Raw genomic sequence first — 20,867 nt, forward strand, 5'->3', positions numbered from 1 at the left:
AACATACCACCTAATATAATCTTGTGCTTTACACAGCAGTATTTTCACTCGACCAGATTCCATATATACTCACCTGGTGAGCAATTTAAGCTGTCAATTAATCAATTAAAATACAAATCACCTGACACACTGAGTTCAATTACCAAGTTTGAGCAGGTTAACTGGCAGAACACAGCAATTCATTTCACAGGGCCCACATCTGGTTCAAATTCCACGTTAATCTTACAAAATGAGAAACATACTCCTTCTACCCTATCAACAAACCAGGAGTGGGCAACTACAGTCCTGGAGGGCCATTCAGGGTTAACAGGTATAATGGAACAAGTAACTGCTTTAAACCCTAGATGAGGGATTCACTGATTTAATGAAACCATTAGGAGTACTGCTGGAACACAGACCTGGTCTGTAAGGCCAGATTTGTCCAGCCCTGACCTAAATAATGCAAGATCAGCATGCGCTGAAACCACGTGATTGCCATTCACTTCACTCAAAATTACCTGCTCAAAGCATAATGCATTGTGTAGATGGTGTCAATAGGGTAATAGTGGCTAAAGTGTACAGTTGTTTTTCTCTTTTCAAAATTAGGAGTTAATTAAAAGCCAATTAAATGCTTTGAAAACATATATATATATATATATATATATATATATATATATATATATATATATATATATATATAGTGTACTTCACTGTAGAAAAAGCTCAGAATTACAGATAGGAAACAAAGTCTGTTTAAAATATGACTACATTTAGTATTACTGCATAATGCAATTATTTCATTAAAACATCTTCCCAGGTTTTCAGATGGAACGGGAACACGTTTATATTCCACCAAGACCTCAGCATCACAGGAGCCTCGGGGCTGTCCTTATTCCTCCGTGGAAACAGCTGGTACCTGGCCGTGTCTGTGCTGAGCCCCAGTCAGAGCTGTGTGCTGTACCAGTGGGCTGGGGACCAGTTCAGGAACCCTCAGGCCCTGCCTCTCAACACCCCAGCTAAACAGGTGCAGGCATTCCACCAGGGGGCTGAGGTCTACCTGCTGCTTCTTACTGAAGGTATACATTTTGGTGTAACCTGAGACTTGATTTGCTAAGCTTTGCAACTGTTGTACCCAGTTACAATGCATATATTTATACACACATACATATATACATACATACATGACGTGTTTAGTATTAATGCATAACTTACAGGCTGAACTGCACAGTCTTAATACTGTTTTCACTGCAGAGTACAATTCTACATGCGAGGTGTTTGTCTGGAGAGCAGGGCAGTCTTTCTTCCAGCATTTCCAGTCCATTTCCCATGGTAAACTGAACACAGCCCAGGCCTTCACACCTCCCTCTGGCATCAGTAAGTAAAACTCAGCACTACAATATTCCTCTGCAGACAGTTTTCATTTACTGGAGCCAGCCGTACAGGACTGCAGGTTTCAGCCCTCTGTGAGTCTGCACTGTAGGTGTAGCTCAGTGTAGGAGCAGCACTGGCTTTTCTACACAGTGCTCTGCCAAAGTACCTGGAACCTGAGCTGGATTTGATCCAGCAAACTAGAATTAATAAGCGCCATATCCCAATTTAAAATTAGAGAATGCTGATTTATTTCCTTTCTGTTTTCCTTTGAACTATATTGTTGTGTTACTACGTTACCTCACTGTATGTCCCAATCCTATTCACTGTTGTATTATTGACTTAACTTCAAAAGCTTCTTTGTTTTTTACTTTATTGGAGTTTTAATTCTACGTTTTACCTGCGCTAACTCTCGTGTGTTCCTTTTCAGTTCATCTCCTGCTTGCTGGTAAAAACACTTCCGGTTTGTATTCGTGGAGGTCGGAGCTGAATCGCTTCTCCTTGGTCCTGGAGGTTCCCCCAGCCCAGCAGCTGTTCCCTTTCAGCGCCCCACACCTCAATGCAACTAAAACTCTCATTGCTGCAGCCGGGGGCTCCGGCTCCAGAATCTATGAACTGACATCTGTCTCAAACCAGTCCGATTTCATCCCGAGGTAACATTGGAACATTCATTTGATCTTACTTGATATCCAGATTATGAAGCAATAATGTCTGACACAGCAGACATTTACCTGCTGGATAAATGACCAAGGTGAAAGTTTGGTCTCCCCAGGTGAAGATAATGACCTCGCTACAGGTAATGACCTCTGTGGAGGATATTAATGTTATTAGAAACACAACAGATGTTTTTGTGTAGGAAGACACTTCAGATGTGTTTTGTCTGCTTGAAAATGATATCGTTCTTTAAAGTGTGTTTTAAGGTTTCGCCATCTCACCTCTTCAATGTTCTCTAAAATTGAGCTCTTGTGGGCTAAACTGGAAACAAAGTTTCATATGATAGAATACATAGCAAAATCATGACAGTTTAAAAAACACCCATGTGATTTCAGATCTAAAAAGAAGTAAACCTATGGCTGGTTTCACAGACCTCAATTATCACTAATCTTGGACTGTCCAGTGTTAGTCCAAGATCAGTGCTAATCAGGGTCTGTGAAACCAGTTGATAGAGTATATAAACAGTTATCAGCCACATTCTGTTAAATCAGTTATTTTATATTATTCGTATGTTTTTGTATTGGATATTACATGTTGCAATTTCTGTAGCAGTAGGTTCTGGATTCTCTAGGTATCTCTATTCTTCTGAATGCTATTCATGTCATGTTTCCGCTGTTAGTTCAGGTGAACTGAGGTTCAAACCAGGAGATGGAGAGCTGGAGATAGCGGTCAATGTGATTGATGACAACATCCCAGAAGAGGAGGAGTCATTCAGGGTCCGACTGAAGAACCCCAAGGGCGGGGCGGAGGTTGGCTTCAATGGTCATGTGACTGTGGTCATTCCATCCAACGATGATGCCCATGGAATAGTGGCCTTTGCACAGGTAAGGGGAGGATTATTATTATTATTTATTGCTTAGCAGATGCCCTTATCCAGGGCGACTTACAATCATAAGCAAACACATTTCAAGTGTTACAATACAAGTAATACAATAAGAGCAAGAAATACAATAACTTTTGTTCAAGCAAAGTACAAGTGTGACAAACCACAATTCAATAATACAGCAGATAATAGTGATAGTTACATCAGGATATGATTAAATAGTGATAGTTACATCAGGATATGATTAAATAGTGATAGTTACATCAGGATGTGATTAAATACAAAGTACTACAGGTTAAACACTTGGCAGATTACAGTATTCTGAAGTACAGGATTAAATGCAGTAAAATAGGGGGCAGATAAGAGCAAAATAAAGCACATTTACATGAAGGGTGTTAGTGTCCTAGGATACAAACAGAGGAGTTCTACAGGTGCTGTTTGAAGAGGTGAGTCTTAAGGAGGCGCTGGAATGTGGTCAGGGACTGGGCAGTCCTGACATCTGTAGGAAGGTCATTCCACCACTACGCCGCAAGGGTGGAGAAGGAGCGGGCTCTGGAAGCAGGGGAGCGTAGTGGAGGTAGAGCCAGTCTTCTAGTGGAGGCGGAGCGGAGAGGTCGAGTGGGGGTGTAGGGAGAGATGAGGGTCTGGAGGTAGCTGGGTGCAGTCTGGTCAAGGCATCTGTAGGCTAGTACAAGAGTCTTGAACTGGATGCGAGCGGTGATCGGGAGCCAGTGGAGGGAGCGGAGTAGTGGAGTTGCGTGGGAGAAGTGAGGCAGAGAGAACACCAGGCGGGCAGCGGAGTTCTGGATGAGCTGGAGCGGACAGGTGGCGGACGCAGGGAGGCCAGCCAGGAGGGAGTTGCAGTAGTCTAGGCAGGAGAGTACCAAGGCCTGGACCAGGAGCTGGGTGGCGTAGTTGGTGAGGAAGGGTCGGATTCTTCAGATGTTGCTCAGGAAGAATCGGCAAGTGCGTGCCAGAGTGGAGATGTGCTGGGAATAAGAGAGGCAGGGGTCCAGGGTGACTCCGAGGTTCTTAGCTGAGGAAGAGGGAGAGAGTGTGGTAGATTCCAGAGGAACAGAGATAGAGAGATCAGAGGAGGGGGAGGAGGAGGGAAAGAAAAGGAGGTCAGATTTAGAGAGGTTGAGTTTGAGGTGATGCGAGTGCATCCAGGAGGATATAGCAGACAGACATGTAGAGATACAGGAGGAGATGGTGGAGTCAGAGGTGGGGAAAGAGAGGAAAATCTGAGCATCATCAGCATAGAAATGGTATGAGAAACCATAGGATGCGATGAGGGGGCCCAGGGAGCGGGTGTAGAGAGAGAACAGGAGAGGACCCAAGACTGACCCTTGGGGGACTCCTGTTAAGAGAGGGCGAGGTGTGGAGGTTGCTCCACGCCAGGTTACCTGGTAAGTGTGGTTGGAGAGGTAGGAGGAGAACAAGGCCAGAGCAGTGCCAGAGATCCCCAGGTCAGCGAGAGATGACAGTAGAATAGAGTGATCAACAGTGTCAAAGGCAGCAGAGAGGTCGAGTAGAATTAGGACAGAGGAGAGAGAGGCAGCTCGGGCAGACTTAAATGAGTTGGTGACAGACAGGAGGGTGGTTTCAGTGGAGTGAGCAGAGCGGAAGCCAGATTGGAGAGGGTCGAGCAGAGAGTGGTTGGACAGGAAAGCAGAGAGCTGGCGGTGTACAGTCCGCTCAAGGGTTTTGGAGAGGAAGGGTAGGAGGGAGACAGGATGGTAGCTCTGGAGGGAGGTGGGGTCGAGGGTAGGTTTTTTGAGGAGGGGAATGATAGAGGCTTTTTTGAAGGCAGAGGGAAAGAGACCAGAAAGTAGAGAGGTGTTGAGAAGGGAGGAGATGAAGGGAAGTAGAGCAGGAGCAGCAGCTTCAAAGAGGTGAGTGGGGAGGGGGTCCAAGGCACACGTGGTGGGTTTGTGACCCTGGAGCAGGGAGGAGAGGTCAGAGTCTGAGAGGGGGGCGAGAAGGTGGAGAAGGAGGGTGAGTTAGTAGGGGATGCAGTGGGTGTAGGGGTTGGAGCAGGAGGGGGTGCGGGGGAGGGAGAGGTGTTAAAGAGTTTGCGGATATCTTTTAGAAGAGAAGGAGGCAAAGTCATCAGGGGAGATAGAGGAGGGAGGAGGAGGGGGGAGGGTTTAGGAGTGAGGAGAAGGTAGAGAATAGTTTACGTGGGTTGTTAGTGGAGGCTTGGATTACAGATTGGAAATAAGTACATTTAGCAGAGGAGAGAGTAGAGGAGAAGGAGGAGAGAAGAGTGCAGTAAAGGTCTAGGGCAGCAGGGAGTTTGGTTCTCTTCCATTTCTTTTCAGCAGATCGCAGTGTGATTCTTGCTGAGCGGAGCGCAGAGGAGAGCCAGGGTTGGGGAGGGGAGGGGCGAGCAGGTCGGGAGGTGAGGGGACAGAGGGAGTCGAGGGAGGAGGTGAGGGAGGAGAAGAGGGTGGAGGTAGCAGAGTCTACGAAGAGTTGTGAAAAGGAGTCGATAGGAGGGAGGTGAGAGAGCAGTGGAGGCAAGGACAGAGGGGGAGAGAGAGCGGAGGTTACGGCAAGAGGCGACAGTGGGGGTAGGAGGAGCAGGGAGAGAGGTGAGAGACAGGGAAAAAGAGATGAAATAGTGATCAGAGAGGTCCAGGGGGGTGACAGAGAGGGTGGAGGGGCAGCAGGCCCTGGAGAAGGTGAGGTCCAGTTGACGACCAGCTTTGTGGGTAGGAGGGGATGGAGAGAGACAGAAGTCGAAGGAGTGAAGGAGAGGGAGGAATCCAGCAGAGTGGCTGGGGTTAGAGAGATGGATGTTGAAGTCACCTAACAGGACAGTTGGGGTAGACAGAGAGGGGAGGGAGGAGAGTAGATAGTCGAGTTCATCCAGAAAGTGAGTGAGAGGCCCAGGGGGACGGTACAGTACAATGAGCAGGAGTTGACAGGGAGAGGTTAGTTGGACGGCATGAAATTCAAAGGTATTAACAGAGAGTGAGGAGAGATCAGAGGGGACAGAAAAGAGTAAGGAGGGAGAGAGGAGAAGACCAGTCCCACCTCCCTGTCCAGTGAGACGCGGGGTATGGGACGGGACGTAGAGAGAGGACAGGGCAGCAGGAGTTACAGTGTTATCAGGGGACAGCCAGGTTTCAGTGAGAGCAAGGAAATCGAGAGAGAGGTGGGAGGCAAAAGCAGAGATTAAATCAGCTTTGTTAGCAGAAGAGTGACAGTTCCAGAGTGCACCAGAGAGTGTGCGGGAGGGGGGGGGGAGAGGCAGAGGGATGAGGTTAGAGGGGTTGGAGGAGCAGCAGCAGAGAGAGGGCAGAGGACGAGGACGAGAGGACAGAACAGGGATGTGAGAGACAGTCATAGCAGGACAGGCAAGACAAAAGGCACAGTAGGAGCAGTGGGGTGGAGGATACAGACCTGACTAGTAGATGGCTTCTTCCAGAGCGCTGCTAGGTTCGGATCAACAGCGTCTCGGCGCAGGCCTGCCCTTGCTGGACTCCCACAGCTAGACTCCTGGCTCTTTTGTTGAGGCTCTTCGGTTTGCTGGCGCTTCTTGCCGGCGCCGAAATAGGCTGCTTGATTAATGTTACAGTTGCGTGGCAAAAGAACCAACTAAACTGTGTGGAAACCAATCAAATAGCAAATCAACTTCTAATCAATTTAACCACTCACCTGGTACTAATCACACACTAACTCAGCTAATTCAAACACCACCTTACAATGTTACCCAATGTAGTTAGTTTAAAATTACTTGAAGCAGGAGCTTACCTATTTGCCTCGGTTCCTGGTTACCTGTAGACTGATGGAGCATGTTTAGAGTGCGTCTTGTTTTATTTGTTCTCTTACCTTTCTGTTTAACTGAACACATCTGTTCCAGAGTTCTCTGAGTATACAAGCTGAAGAGCTGGAGCAAGATAACCTGCTCACCCTGAGTATCGAACGCCTGCGAGGAACCTTTGGACGAATCACTGTGCACTGGGAAGCCAACGGGAGCCTGAGTGACGTATTCCCCACCTTCGGAGTGGTAAGGGTTTGTGGTGAAGCATTTCTCCTGGGTTGTGTTTGTCCAATACTGTTATTATCATTTTCTCTAAATGTGACTTAACCTGGCTTTAAGCTTCTGCTGAGAATCCTAAACTGAACAGCCTATTCAAATCATGTGACAGTGTGATGATTCAGCCCTGCCTACTCTAGATACAGCGAGAGCAGGTGGGGCTGCAGAATTGAAAGGTCTCATTGTCACATGGAAACATATTCATCATTTTGTTAGGGAGTGTCACTTTGTTTTGTTCTTAGGTCACCTTTGCTGAGAGTCAAGCCTTCGCTCCGCTCGCACTAACAGTGTTGGCAGACAGCATTCCCGAGCTTGCGGAGACCGTTATTGTCACCCTGACTGAAGTCACCACCGTCGGAATTCGGGATCCCACCCAGGGGCCTGTCATTGACCCCCTCAGGAACAGGGCTAAGATCACCATCCTGCCCAACAACTCCCCCTATGGGGTGATTGGCTGGCACTCGGACTCCCTCACTGTAACCACCCAGGAGCCTGACGGTACTTTGAAAGGGCAGTGATTTGCCTTTTTGCAAACACATATGATTACTGAATAGATGCATGAAGAAAATTTCAATTTGAGCATGTGACTTTCTGGTTTACATGACTACAGTCTGACTACAACAATTAAACAAGCCTGGGGCATGCTTTGCTTTTGTTCACTTATAACACCAGTGTCTAGTATATTACAGTTATACGTGTAATTATATTTTCATTTCATTTCTTTATTCCAGTGAAGCAGATCAATGTCACTTTAAAGATTGTGAGAGAACAGGGTTTTGTCGGTGATGTTGCAGTTCGTTACAGAACCAAGCCAGCTTTCTCACAGCTGCCTGTAAACCAAGCCACAGAGCACGAGGACTACGTGGCACAAGAGGCCACTGTCATCATGAAGGAGAACGTGCCCGTGGTCTATGTTCAAGTCGCTGTACTGCCTGTGAGTTTGCTCATGGTTGTTTTTCCATACAGATATCAAATGGATCAAGGATACTACCTTAAAATATCTGTTGAGTCATTTTTTCTTATTTTTGTAAAGGAGTAAACAACAATTCCTTTTGACATTTTTTAACTACAGGTGTATGGCACATCCCATAATATACTGTACATATTGGAACAGATTCCTTACATTTGTACAGTACACCATATCCTGTGTACAGTCATCTTGTACATAAAAAATATATATATGTTTAATAGTAGTAGACTTAAGAGACACCCAATACACCACATATTAACATTTATTCTAACATTATTGTTATTTTCACTTATCATTATCCTAAGGAAATAACAGAATCCATACCATTGTAATCAGATTGTTTTGGTTTTATTGCAGGTTTTCTTAAATAGGTTTTGGTTTTTAGTTAAAAAGAAGAAACCAGGAAAGGCTTCTGAAGTTGAGAACATGTTATTATCACAGTTGTCCTGGGAGGACGGTTAACGAATCCTGTTATTGCTTTTCTAAAGGATAATATCCCAGAGCTTGCTGAGAGTTTCCTCGTCAATATCACTGGAGTGGAGCTGCTGACTGGCTCTCTGGGTGGAGGGCAGCCCAGTGTGAAGAGACTGGGAATGGAAACTGCAGAGGTCACCATTGAGGAGAACGATGAGCCCAGAGGAATCTTACAGTTTAACCTTTCAAAAGTAAGCTTGTCATTTTACACCACTGCAGGTTTCAAAATTCAACATTCTACCAGGAGCTAATGTGTGTAACAAAGCCTTTTCATACTGTTGTGAATGTAAGCACATTTACTGGGTTTCATGTTCAAATTATCAAATGATGGATGTGTGACTAAAATGCATGCATTTGCTTGAATTCTGTGTGCAAAAATAAACAGCCCCTTGATAATCAATTAGGCAATCAACACCTGGCCACATGCTGCACATGAAGTTCAATTAGACAGGGAGGGAATTCTAACCTCCCAGCCCTGCCATATCTAACAAACTTTATTTTGCAGAAACTTTTGAATTAAACACATTTTCTTGACAAACCAAACACAAACATATTATTTCAATGTGCAGGGCCTCAGCCCTGCCACAGTGACCTTGACTCTTTACATTATGCCTCAAGGGATGCTTTGTTTTTGTTGACACCCATTGCAAGTTGATCATTGATTTATACTCTTCCATACATTTTCTTCTTTCTACTAAAGTAGTATTGCTTTTTATATCAACAACCTCACAGTACTCTGCAGAGCGATCCAGATCAAATCAGTAGTATGGAGATAGCTCATTGATTTCTTCTTGTTTCCCAGGCTATAACAGGTGGTGTGACCGGCTATGAGGTCCTCCCTCCACAGAATGTGTTGCAGTTACTGGTTATTCGATTGGCTGGCAGGTTTGGAGCAGTGGGATTGGACTGGAAGGCTCAACCAATCAGTGCCAACCTAGAAGACTTTTCCCCCGCCTTTGGAAACCTCACATTCAGCGACGGACAGGTATGTGCGGTTAACTGGTAGGGTTTCCAACACTGTGATACTCATTTAATGGAACTGGAAGTAATTACATTGCATGTTTTTCTGATAGTTCAATTTTAGTTCAATTTAAATTGATTAAGTACAATGTGAATGAAATCTAAATGAGTGGAAGTTGTACCACGTGGCGATGAACTAACAAACATACAAGGTATGTCTACAAAGTGCAACAAATGGAAATGCGTCTGGTTTTCTCATAGTGTGATGATTTCCCCATTGAAAAAGATTTCTATCTAATGACGTTAAATCTCTCAACAGGGTTCTGGTGTGATAGAGATCACCATTATAGACGACAGCATTGTCGAGTTCTTAGAGAGTTTCAGCGTTTCCCTGACCCGAGTGACAGGGGGCGCTAGACTGGGAAACGACACCACAGTGATCGTGAACATCCCTCCCAACGACTCCCCCGTGGGGCTCTTCAGCTTTGAACAGAAAACGGTACGAACAGGGATTCAGTCTTCAGGACATTCGATTGTTTGAGATGAAGGCTGTTATTTGTGCAGCATGTGTATTACCTGGTATTATTTATCATTTTATATATATATATATATATATATATATATATATATATATATATATATATATATATATATATAGTAAATGACTTTTAAATTTGTATTGCAGGTGACGGTTCGCGAGCCACAGTTCACTGATGATCCAGCGGGTCAGGTGACTCTGGCAGTGGTGAGAAGCCTGGGCGGGCGAGGGGCAGTCCAGATCATCTGGCTGGTGGAGGAAGCAGCGAGAGATGACCTGAGCCCTCTCAACGGCACGCTGCAGTTCAATGAGGTAGCGCACAGATACCTTTTCAACGGCACACTGCAGTTCAATGAGGTAGAGCACAGAGACCTCCCCATGGCACACTGCAGTTCAATGAGGTAGGGCACAGATACCTTTTCAACGGCACACTGCATTTCAATGAGGTAGAGCACAGAGACCTCCCCATGGCACACTGCAGGTCAATGAGGTAGAGCACAGAGACCTCCTCATGGCACACTGCAGTTCAATGAGGTAGAGCACAGTAGTGTTCTGCGGTATTTCGGTATATCGAAATATCATGATACAAAAATTATATGATACCTAATATCGGGTTAAAAAAAAATAATCGATATATCGTTTTTTTTCGATCCCGTCTTTTTTTTGGTGATATATCGTGTTTTTCGGTCTGGCTATTTTTTTTTTTGAGACTTCAAAACAACACTTTAATTGTGTGCTTTAAAAACGATATGAACTTTTTTGCATATACCGGAAGAAACTAACTTTCCTGCGCTGCGCGTTCTCGGAAAATTTAATTACAGTACTGTCCAAGTATCAACATGGCGGACGCGGGAGAACAGCTGGTTTCTAAAGCCAATTCCACTGTAGTGTGGAACTATTTTGGTTATCCATTAAATGAAAGCGGCAATCCAGTTGAAGGTGGACATCCAAAATGTAGGAGGTGTTTGAAAGAAGTAAAAAACAAGGGAGGAAACACCACCAATTTATTTAAGCATTTATCAGATCGCCACCCCAATCTCTTTGTTGAAGTGAAGCGACAGCATGTAAGTTAGTTACAGTGAAAATAGTTCTACTTTTACTGTAGTTATTTTGTTTTACATATTATTGAGATTCTGTGAATTACATCTCGTCTTAAAAATGTAAATAATGCACCCAATTAGTATTTATATATGTGTGTGTGTGTGTGTGTGTGTGTGTGTGTGTGTGTGTGTGTGTGTGTGTGTGTGTAAGAAGTTGAAATAGTACAATAAAAAAAGCACTGTGTAAAGAGAACATAGGAACGCACTAAAAGCGGATCAAAATGCCGTTCGTTAGTTCACCAAGATGCAAAAATATATTTTGCAGACGTGTCATTAAAACGACTCCATGTTAAAAATGGTTAACACTTTATATATTCCTTGGATTTTGTCGTAAAACATTTTTTTGTGTGTGTAAAACAATTAGCTTTCATGCTGGAAACGGACGTCTGATTGTTGCAAGTTCAGCACAAAAACATACAGTACAGTACACAGTACATAGGCTGCATAGTCCCGTCCCCCCGTCCACCACCCCCCCATATATAGTTCAAGGCGTGCATACGCGATTCAGCAGGTAAACGATGTGCTCTAATCTATAGTTGTAAAAGTCTTTTGTCTAATTTATTTTCTTAGCAAAATTAACATCCACGCTCGCATGATGGTCTGAATAAAATTGCGTAACATTTCCTATGTTTATAGTGCACTGCAATGTTGTTTTGAAGGAGACGTTTGGCTTGAATAAGATGAAACATAATATTATGTTCTAATAGTTATCAGTGTTTTCAGTACTACAGTATCAGAAGTTCTTTGCCAGAAATGCTTTTTTCATCAGCTCAACTTATTTTATAAAATTAATTTGAAGTAATGATTCTCTCTCTCATATATATATATATATATATATATATTGAAACACAATATATACAGAAAATAATGTCTCTTATACTAAGCTTTCTTTACAGTTGTATTTAATAGTTGGTGGCAATGACTTTGATTACACTATTTTCTGTATTTCTTATATAAAAAGAGAACTTGTTTCAACAGAAAATAAAATTAAAAAGCAAGCATTCCACCATGCTGTAGCATTAAGTGAGTTTTAGCCTCTACCACACTTTGTACTTGTGAACATTTTTATTTGACAGCCATTTAACATGTAATGGACATAAAATTCAAAGAATCGTGATAATATCGAATATCGTGATCTTATGCAGGGTATCGTATCGAGGTAGCCTAAATCAGGTATCGCAGAACACTAGAGCACAGAGACCTCCTCATGGCACACTGCAGTTCAATGAGGTAGAGCACAGAGACCTCCCCATGGCACACTGCAGTTCAATGAGGTAGAGCACAGAGACCTCCTCATAGCACACTGCAGTTCAATGAGGTAGAGCACAGACCCAGCCGCCTTGCTGGAATAGATGGCACTACAATAGTCAATGCTGGTTTGGGGAGGAGTGGTATTCTTACTTATAGAGCAAATATGGGATTTTTTATAGCCCCTAGGGGCAGGAGAATTGCACAGGGCAGGATAATGGCAACACTCTGGGTTTCTGATGAACTGAGAGTTATGTTGAGGCCACATGGGTGTTTTTACAGGTCACCAGGATGATGACTGGAAAGGATATACATAAGTTAAGATAACTTAATATTTCATACAAATACCACATTTATAAAAAAAGAGCTGTGCACTATTTATTTTGGTTTAATTTTACAAATAATCATTTCTGGTGACATTTTAGCATATTTAACTACATCTAACATAACTACTGTATAGCATAACTATAATGGGTTAACTAACTATCCCTTAATTTTTATCACACTTGGCTATGCTTTATCATTTCACTAACCTTTACTGCTTTAGTACACTGTTATCATAAGACTTTGTTAATCCCACTAGACGGAGTCTAAGAAGACCATAGTTCTGCGTGCCTATCGGGATGCTGTTCTGGAGGGCGATGAAAGGTTCATCATCCAGCTCCTCTCAGCCACGAATGATGCAGCAATCAGCCCTATCGACAGTTAGTGATAAAGTAATCCATTCAATTATGAATCGTTTTAATAAACCGCTGAAACGCCTTTCTAATGTGAGGGGAAACCTGTCTTTCAGGCACAGCCACGGTTGTGATTTTGGGTGACCAGGGAGCGCTGGGCAGAGTGGGCATTGCCACATCATCTCAGAATGTTCTGATCGGAGAACCGATGGGAAATTATAATGGGACTGCCTTGATAAGGTACCGTCTTTTCTCTTATAAAAGTACAGCACAGAAAATGTTACGGGCAGTGATATCTGATGCACTGCCATTACAAATTCTGCCCCCTGACGGTGAGAGATGGTTAAAAGCTGTATATCTATAAGATCCTGGCTCTTTTGGATAGTGGTCAAGACTGTCTCTTGCAGTGTGCGCTGTTGCCGGTTCATGCCAGCCTCCCCCAATACACATGATTCTATGTGATTTCCAATGATTGTCACTGTTTCAACATGATTTCACTATGCTTTACTGGACTTCACAATGTTTTTATTATGCACCACAGTAAACGTTTATAAGGGCTGTTATAATTGGAAGTACAGATAATGTTTTTTTATTCCAGCCTATTCCGTGGTCCAGGGATTTTTGGTGAAATCACAGTTTACTGGAATATAACTCCTCCAATTGCGACTGAATTTGAGGAGACATCTGGAATGCTGATAATGAGGGACAGGCAGTCAGCAGCCACAATTCGACTAAAGGTAAAAAAAAAACACATCGCTGGGACACAGAAAGCCTGATACACTGAGGAAATTATCAAATGAAACCATATTGTCACCTATTGTTCATGCTAGGTGGCCAGAGGTTTCTTTTTACAGTGGATGAATGCCTGAACTAAAGAATCTGTGAACTGATCATGACGCCCTGGTCGCTGGCTGTATTTCAGGCCCTGGATGACAACGTCCCTGAGGAGAGGCAGCTCTACCAGCTCACCCTGACAGGAGTGAGCGAGGGGGCGGAGCTCGACCAGTCCATGCGGTACGCCAATATCACCATGGCAGCCAGTGACTTCCCCTTTGGGCGCTTTTCATTCTCTCAGGAATTCCTGCAGGCTTCTGAGGAGGACAGACAGGTGAGGGGCAGGCTCTGAGATCTGGGTTTCATTGAATGAAAGGGAGACGAGCTCAGCGGCATGAGAACCAATCCTGATGATGTGTTGATGCCATAGAGGAGCCACAGGTTCAGACATCTGGTGTGTGTGCTTGGCTGTAGGAGCCAGTGGTGCAAAGCTACCATTTGTGGGATTGTGATTGAATCCCTCCAAGTTAAAATCCTGCTGTATGTCATTTGAGTTCCTCCTGATGGTTTTTTACAAGCCACAATAATTGATGATTAAGAATTCATATCAAGGGATGATAAACATAATTATAAAAATGTAGATTCAGAGGGTGTAAAAAAAAAGAAAGTCATTCCTGTCATCCACTGGAGACCCCGGATGTGAATCCTGCTGGAGAACACATTAAATTAATTTTGTGTTCTCAACTTTGACCCAAATCATTTTGTACCTTTGCGGGGAACATTTTCTTTTGCAAGTGACTTCATAATAATCAATGAAATGGCCAACACTCTGTTTCTCCTCCTAGGTAGAGGTTACAGTTGTGCATGGGGAAGCACAGCACGATCTTGTAAGGAGGAATCTGTTTCCCCTCCTAGGTAGAGGTTACAGTTGTGCGTGGGGAAGCACAGCAGGATCTTGTAAGGAGGAATCTGTTTCCCCTCCTAGGTAGAGGTTACAGTTGTGCGTGGGGGGTCACAGCACAATCTTGTAAGCAGTGCTCTGTTTCCCCTCCTAGGTAAAGATTACGGTTGTGCGTGGGGGGGGCAGCTTGGCCCATGTCCAGCTCTGGTACCAGACCCTCAGCAGCTCTGCGGTGGGAGGCTCTGACTTCGCCCCTGTGACTGGTCAGCTGGTATTCGGGCCAGGGGAAGCCAGCAGACCGATCTCAGTTGAAATCCTCAACGATGAGCTTCCTGAGGGCCCCGAAGAATTCTTCATTAATATCACCAGAGTGGAGATTCTCGGTGGGAGGTAGGCGATTCACTCAAGCTCCAAATATGCCACTCTGTGGCAAAAAAATGCTGTTTGACCACATTTATTATATGATTGGTGATCAATAGGTGTGGTTAGTTCATCAACTTGTAAATCCCCCTGTATGTTTGTAACAGTTATGTTTCTTTGTTGCCAGTGGCTTGGATTTCACTGTGAGGGAGAACGGGCTCCAGCTAGACCAGCCTCCAGCAGTGGGCAATATATCCTCCATCAGGATCGTCATTGAGAAGAGTGACAACGCAGAGGGGGTCATTGAGTTCGACCCCCAGTACCTCACGCTACATGGTAAGCTGTCTGCATGTTTCGAGGTCCAGCTTGAGCCACACAATGATCTTATGGACATTGGTTTACAGCAACACCTGTGTGTAACACATCCAAACACACCTTTTTATCAATTAGTTTATGTGCAAAACGTTCACATAGAATGAGACCACAGACATAAAATTGTTTATTTTTTTTTATTCCAGTCTTATGGCACTCTACTTTTTAGGTTTGCTCCTTTTTACTGAATTTTCACTGCAGCCCACGGAGTAACATCCATCGCTTCAAAACACTCATTCAGAAGCTTAAGGTAAAACTTAAAAGAAACTCAGTCAAAAGCATTTCTCTACTTAACTGAGTTTCTTCTAAGTGTTACCTTAAGTGAAGGAGTTGGAGTGAAAACTTGGCACTGTATGTTAGCTGTCATAAGTTTAACGGATAATTTTATACTTTTATAGATTGTTTGACAACCTTAGAAATGCATTATTATTTTTATCAAGACTGGAATGCATATTAAGCCTTGTTATGCAGCAAGTTTTAGGATCTCTGCTTTAAACCAGGTATAAGCAGATGTCTAATTGCTTCAAGTGCTGATCTCAGTTTGTAAGGGGCACGGTATGAAATAAAATCTGTTAACCCTGCAAGTGTTTTGATTGTCTGGCTTGTTCTGATGCGTTTCAGTGGAGGAGGATGCAGGGACTGTGGTGATCCTGGTGTTGAGAAGGCAGGGCACGTTCGGACTGGTGACGGCAGACTTCATCTCCCGCAGTGTTACTGCACTCCCCAATGGGGTCGACTACAGCCTTCCGAACAGCTCAGTCACCTTTTACCATGGGCAGAACCAGAGCTTCATCAACATTTCCATTATCGATGACATGGAGAGGTAAGAGGGACTGAATCACTTGTCATTGCCTGCAGGGGGCGGAGCACACACCTGTTTGATTAAATTGCTGTTTCTGTACCAGCGGTGGTGCCATTGAGGATTGAAAGATTTCTTCCATCTCGCTGCAGGGAATATGAGGAGCACTTTGAGATTCAGCTCACAGCCGCCACAGGGGGAGCAGTCCTAGGAACCCACTTAGTGACCAGAGTGACCATTGCTAAAAGCGACTCACCTAACGGACTAATCCGATTCCTGAATGAAAGCCTGTTGGTCATTCCAAACTCCAACATCACTCAAATCATAATGCTAGCCCTGGACAGGACAGGAGGATTAGTAGGGGCTGCGGAGGTAAGGCAACGCTCACATTCACCTGTGAAAAGTCTTTACGGATGCTCTGATAAAATAAATAATATTGTATTAAGTCGTTATTTATTAGCTGTTAATTGCTAGGTTTAGTCTGGTCATTATTCAACAGGTAGCACTCCTCTAAAAGCTAACCGCTCTTTATATAGCAAGATACATTTCAAACAGCCTAAAAGGTCAGGGGGCTAAGTGAGGACTATTTTGGTGAGATTAAAGTCAGAGTACTGGAGATTTCATTTGCCAATTAACCTTTAACTTGATTACCTTCCTCAGATAAAATGGAACATTCTAGGTCCCAATTCAAAAGAGGTTTTGCCATCAGTAAACACAGACATTGGTGAACCTGTGAATGGATCATTCCATTTCAGAGATGGGGAGGGAGGAATCCGAACCATCGACCTGAAGATCTTCCCTCATGGAGACGTGGAAGTGCAGGAGACTTTCATTATCAAGCTGAGCCTGCTTTCAGGGGAAGTGGACATTGACCCGAGGGCAGGCAATGTCACCTTAGTAGTAAGTAATACTACAAGTTGTATTTAGAGAAAAAAGGCATTGTAAGTAAACATTTACACTTCCAGTTTCTGTATGACGATTCATCTTGGTACACCTAATTTGGTCTCCAGTAAGGTAGATGTAGTCCACAGTGCTAACCAGGGTCAGTGAAACCAGAAGGTCTAGCATCTTACCATCCTAAAAGTAAAAACAGATTAATGTAACCAGCCACTTCTGTCCAAAAACTTTAATGTAAAGAACACATATACTGTACGTATTGGTTTGATTCCATACAGTAGATTGACTTTGACTCCATCTCGTATTGTGTCCTCTCGGCAGACTGTTATCTCCTTGTACACTCAATGCCATTAGTTGACATGAATTGTCACGGCCTAAATTAAAATAACTGCAGAGTGAGAACCCAATAGCAGACTCATGTTGTTATTGTGAGGCAGTGTTGAATGCTCTTGCTGTACACGTCGCCTTTCTGATTCTCTGTCTGTTATTTTAGATCCAGAAGTTTGGAGATCCCAATGGAATAGTCCAGTTCACCCAGCAGTCCCTGAGACAGATGACCTACATGGAGCCGAGCTCTGCAGAGGGGACGCTGAGTATCACATTCCTGGTCACAAGGGTGCAAGGAACAATGGGGAACATTATGGTAAATCTACAAATCAGATTTTATTAGTGGGGCTAAAATATGTTTCCAAGTGAGTACACTAAAATGAATGTTATGATGTATACCATGATATGGTGGATATCATGTACAGAAAATGAACACAAATTGCTGCACCTGTACTGAATGCTATTGTATTCATTTAGTGAACTTGTAGTTGCTCCAGCCCCACCTTACTAGGCAGCATTGACCTCATATGCTCTTCATTGTGCAGGTGTTTTGGGAGCTGCACAGTGATTCTGATGTAACAGGAGACTTTGGCTCAGTGCGCGGCTCGGTCACTATTCCTGACATGCAGAGGTCGGTGGAGATAACCGTCCATCTTTTACCTGACGATGTTCCAGAACTAGACGAGGAGTGCACCCTCCTGCTGAGCTCTGTGGAAGGGGGTGCGGAGCTGGACGTTAACAAGAGCTCCACCAGGTTTACTGTGAAAGCTAACGATGACCCACACGGCCTCTTTGCAGTATATTCAAACAGGCAGTCTGTGAAAGTGGGGCCAGAGCTGAGCCGCCACATTCTCCTGAACATCACCCGCCATGCCGGGGCCTTTGGAAACGTGACCGTGGAGTATAAAATCACAGCTGACGGCCAAGGCCAGGACTTCTTCATGGACACTGTTCTGGGAAGCCTCTTGGTTAAAGATGGTTCTAGCTTTGGAACTAGTGTAATGCCAATAAGTAATCAGGTAGGTGTCATTGTGTTTGAAATTTGAATGCCCTCTGGTGCCTATTTTATTATTTTATTTTCAAAAAGATTTTGTTGGCTGAAGAGTTGTGTATTTTTGCAGGGTTTTGTCAAACAATATATATTAAATATGAATATGATATTATAATAAGGTTCAATAGATGCTTATTTTGAAAAGTTGTGTCATACAATGTATATTAAATATGAATATTATATTAAAATAAAAACTTTCGCTTTACTTTTCATTTGCAACACATTTACCTTGGTATACAACTAAAGCTAGTTGACCATATTTAAATAAATAATATATATTGTGTTAATCTCTATTTCTGTATGGCCCTGTAAATTTCCTGGCACATATATATTTTGATTTGTATTCTAGCTTTATTACTGGTAGGTAGGGGACACCTTTTACAGAAAGGCACTAATATGTTGCCATGTTCTTTTGAAGGTTTTCTTTGCAACTGGGTTTAACTTCACCATTCAGCTTTCCAACGTAAGCCTAGTGGGTGGGAGCTTCAGCAACCCCCCTTACATTCAGATGGAAGCAAAGACTGCAGTGGTGTCTGTCCCTGAAGAGGCAGCGAACTCTGAGGTATGCCTTTTTTTCCCCTGCAGGTGCAGCTACTGACCACTAGATGGCAGAACAAGATAATATTCATTCAGATGTCAGCAGCTGCCTAACAACTTGGGTATTAAAACTTAACAACTTTAAATCTTTAAAGGTCACTGTGACAGGGTGCTCGTGTCACGTGTGTGGGTAACGGCTGCTAGGCAATACAGAGAGACATGGGGCGTAGAGCTGAAACGCTGCTCAGGCGCACAGGAATTATTAATACAAAAGAAAGTAAATAAACAGGTCATGTGACGCTACCAGCGATGGTAACACACAGAGGACACATGCAGTAAACTGTACAAAAGGCAAAATAAAACAAAAACAAAAACTACAAATAAAAGGTGCCACACAGGGTGCGCTCTAGCCTTATAAACGAGGCGTCCTGCTCCAGGAACCGGCTACACAACGTAACCGTCGCTGTACATTACTTGGGATCACTATCCCCTAAACTAACCTACTTCTGCTTCATACGGCCTTGGCTGGACATTGCCTTCACAAGCACCGCTCTCTCCTCATGTGTGTGCAGCGCCTCTCTCTGAGGCATGGCGTTGCAGTCGCCCCGAGCGAGATCAACCGGATGTTTTTAAACTGACGGACACTCAGTCGAGACCTGCCCACCTGCTGATTGAGGACCGGCACAGCCAATCGCTTGCTGCCCTTCCTCTCAACCAAACCCAGCAGGTAGCAAGTCCCAATTGAGCACCCATCTGTACACAATCAACTAATCAAACAAAACAACAGCAAAAAGGCACACAATAAACCCATTTCCACATATAAATTACACCAACACTAATTCCCACATGTGCAGGGCAGTCGCCCTGCCACAATCACAAAGAAGTGCCTTTTGTTAAAAAATCACAAAACACAGGGGAAATTTAGCAAGTTTAGCAAAGATTCAAAACAGGAATAATACCGGTAATCTGTTTGGGTTTGGTCTGATGTTCTCTAATGGAGAACAATGTAATATCTGATCTAAAATAAGAGAAGGGTTGGGTAAAATGAGTGCTGCAGCTGCTGAGACATCTCCCCGGTGCGTTTGGTATCCTGCAGAAGTGTAAATGGGATTGTACCACACAGACCCACAGCTCAGTATCCTGGTATGGCAGGTTGTGCACCCCATTGAGTCTGGGCTGCAATGTGCTTATCTGTAAATCCAGTTAACTGAAGCTTAGAGACCGTGGGACATGTTCAATGTGTTTTATGCTGTGTTTGTTATCCCAATTAAATGATCTTCATATCTGGTTGGGGACTGTTGGTGTGCTTAGACCAGTTCCTAGTTTTAGTTTTAGTTTAATTATTATTATTTATTTTTTTTGGTAATAGTCAGAATTGCATATGAATTTGTTAGTGGTGTTACTTTCTGATTAATTTGCTCGGTGTTAAACACTTAAAAACATTTAAACTTGAACACAGTAGGAATATTTGTAACCAATCAGAAAAGCCATGATAAATAAGAAGCCCTGCATCAGTATTTAATAAATAATTGCAACGTGCATTGATGTTTTGGACTGCGTATGCACAGCATTGAATTGCATTTGGGAAAAGCTGAACGTAGAAACGGAAACCATCTCTGTTTAACGCTCTTGTTTTGGATTGTGCTGTTTAGGTTGGGTTTGATTCAGTGGCTCTTCAAGTCTCTGACTCCACAGCCAGTAGCTGTGCTGCTGTCATTTCCAGGGTAGGCTTGTATGGAAATGTCTTGGTGGAGTGGAGTAGCGGGTACCCACCTGGGCAGGAACCTGCGGGCCTCCAGCTTGGCCATATCACACCTACATCCGGTGAGTAACACTGAAGCAATGACACCCAAAACAGAGGGGCAGTAATGTGCCTAAGCCAAACATGCTTTATTGTGTTTAGCAGTTTAACTTTTGTTGCCAATGATGAGGTGTGGAAGGATTTCAAAT

General features: G+C 43.7%; 1 protein-coding gene across 4 annotated transcripts in view; it reads left to right on the forward strand.

Moving 5' to 3' along the window:
• LOC117403690 (adhesion G-protein coupled receptor V1-like) overlaps positions 1 to 20,867 on the forward strand; it is a 184,882-nt gene that overhangs the window by 67,419 nt on the left and 96,596 nt on the right. For all 4 annotated transcript variants that reach the window (XM_058987341.1, XM_058987310.1, XM_058987321.1 and 1 more), the window contains 24 exons: positions 797 to 1,055; positions 1,231 to 1,353; positions 1,778 to 2,000; positions 2,681 to 2,885; positions 6,756 to 6,902; positions 7,175 to 7,430; positions 7,664 to 7,866; positions 8,391 to 8,567; positions 9,179 to 9,361; positions 9,656 to 9,835; positions 10,022 to 10,186; positions 12,806 to 12,926; positions 13,016 to 13,139; positions 13,498 to 13,636; positions 13,822 to 14,007; positions 14,729 to 14,964; positions 15,122 to 15,270; positions 15,928 to 16,129; positions 16,258 to 16,477; positions 16,766 to 17,005; positions 17,496 to 17,645; positions 17,875 to 18,348; positions 18,799 to 18,942; positions 20,570 to 20,741. In XM_058987341.1, the coding sequence (XP_058843324.1) occupies positions 797 to 1,055; positions 1,231 to 1,353; positions 1,778 to 2,000; positions 2,681 to 2,885; positions 6,756 to 6,902; positions 7,175 to 7,430; positions 7,664 to 7,866; positions 8,391 to 8,567; positions 9,179 to 9,361; positions 9,656 to 9,835; positions 10,022 to 10,186; positions 12,806 to 12,926; positions 13,016 to 13,139; positions 13,498 to 13,636; positions 13,822 to 14,007; positions 14,729 to 14,964; positions 15,122 to 15,270; positions 15,928 to 16,129; positions 16,258 to 16,477; positions 16,766 to 17,005; positions 17,496 to 17,645; positions 17,875 to 18,348; positions 18,799 to 18,942; positions 20,570 to 20,741 (4,678 nt within the window). The remainder of the gene's footprint in view (positions 1 to 796; positions 1,056 to 1,230; positions 1,354 to 1,777; positions 2,001 to 2,680; positions 2,886 to 6,755; positions 6,903 to 7,174; positions 7,431 to 7,663; positions 7,867 to 8,390; positions 8,568 to 9,178; positions 9,362 to 9,655; positions 9,836 to 10,021; positions 10,187 to 12,805; positions 12,927 to 13,015; positions 13,140 to 13,497; positions 13,637 to 13,821; positions 14,008 to 14,728; positions 14,965 to 15,121; positions 15,271 to 15,927; positions 16,130 to 16,257; positions 16,478 to 16,765; positions 17,006 to 17,495; positions 17,646 to 17,874; positions 18,349 to 18,798; positions 18,943 to 20,569; positions 20,742 to 20,867) is intronic.

Source organism: Acipenser ruthenus, chromosome 2, assembly GCF_902713425.1.
Source record: "Acipenser ruthenus chromosome 2, fAciRut3.2 maternal haplotype, whole genome shotgun sequence".
In the NCBI taxonomy this organism is placed as follows: Eukaryota; Metazoa; Chordata; class Actinopteri; order Acipenseriformes; family Acipenseridae; genus Acipenser; species Acipenser ruthenus.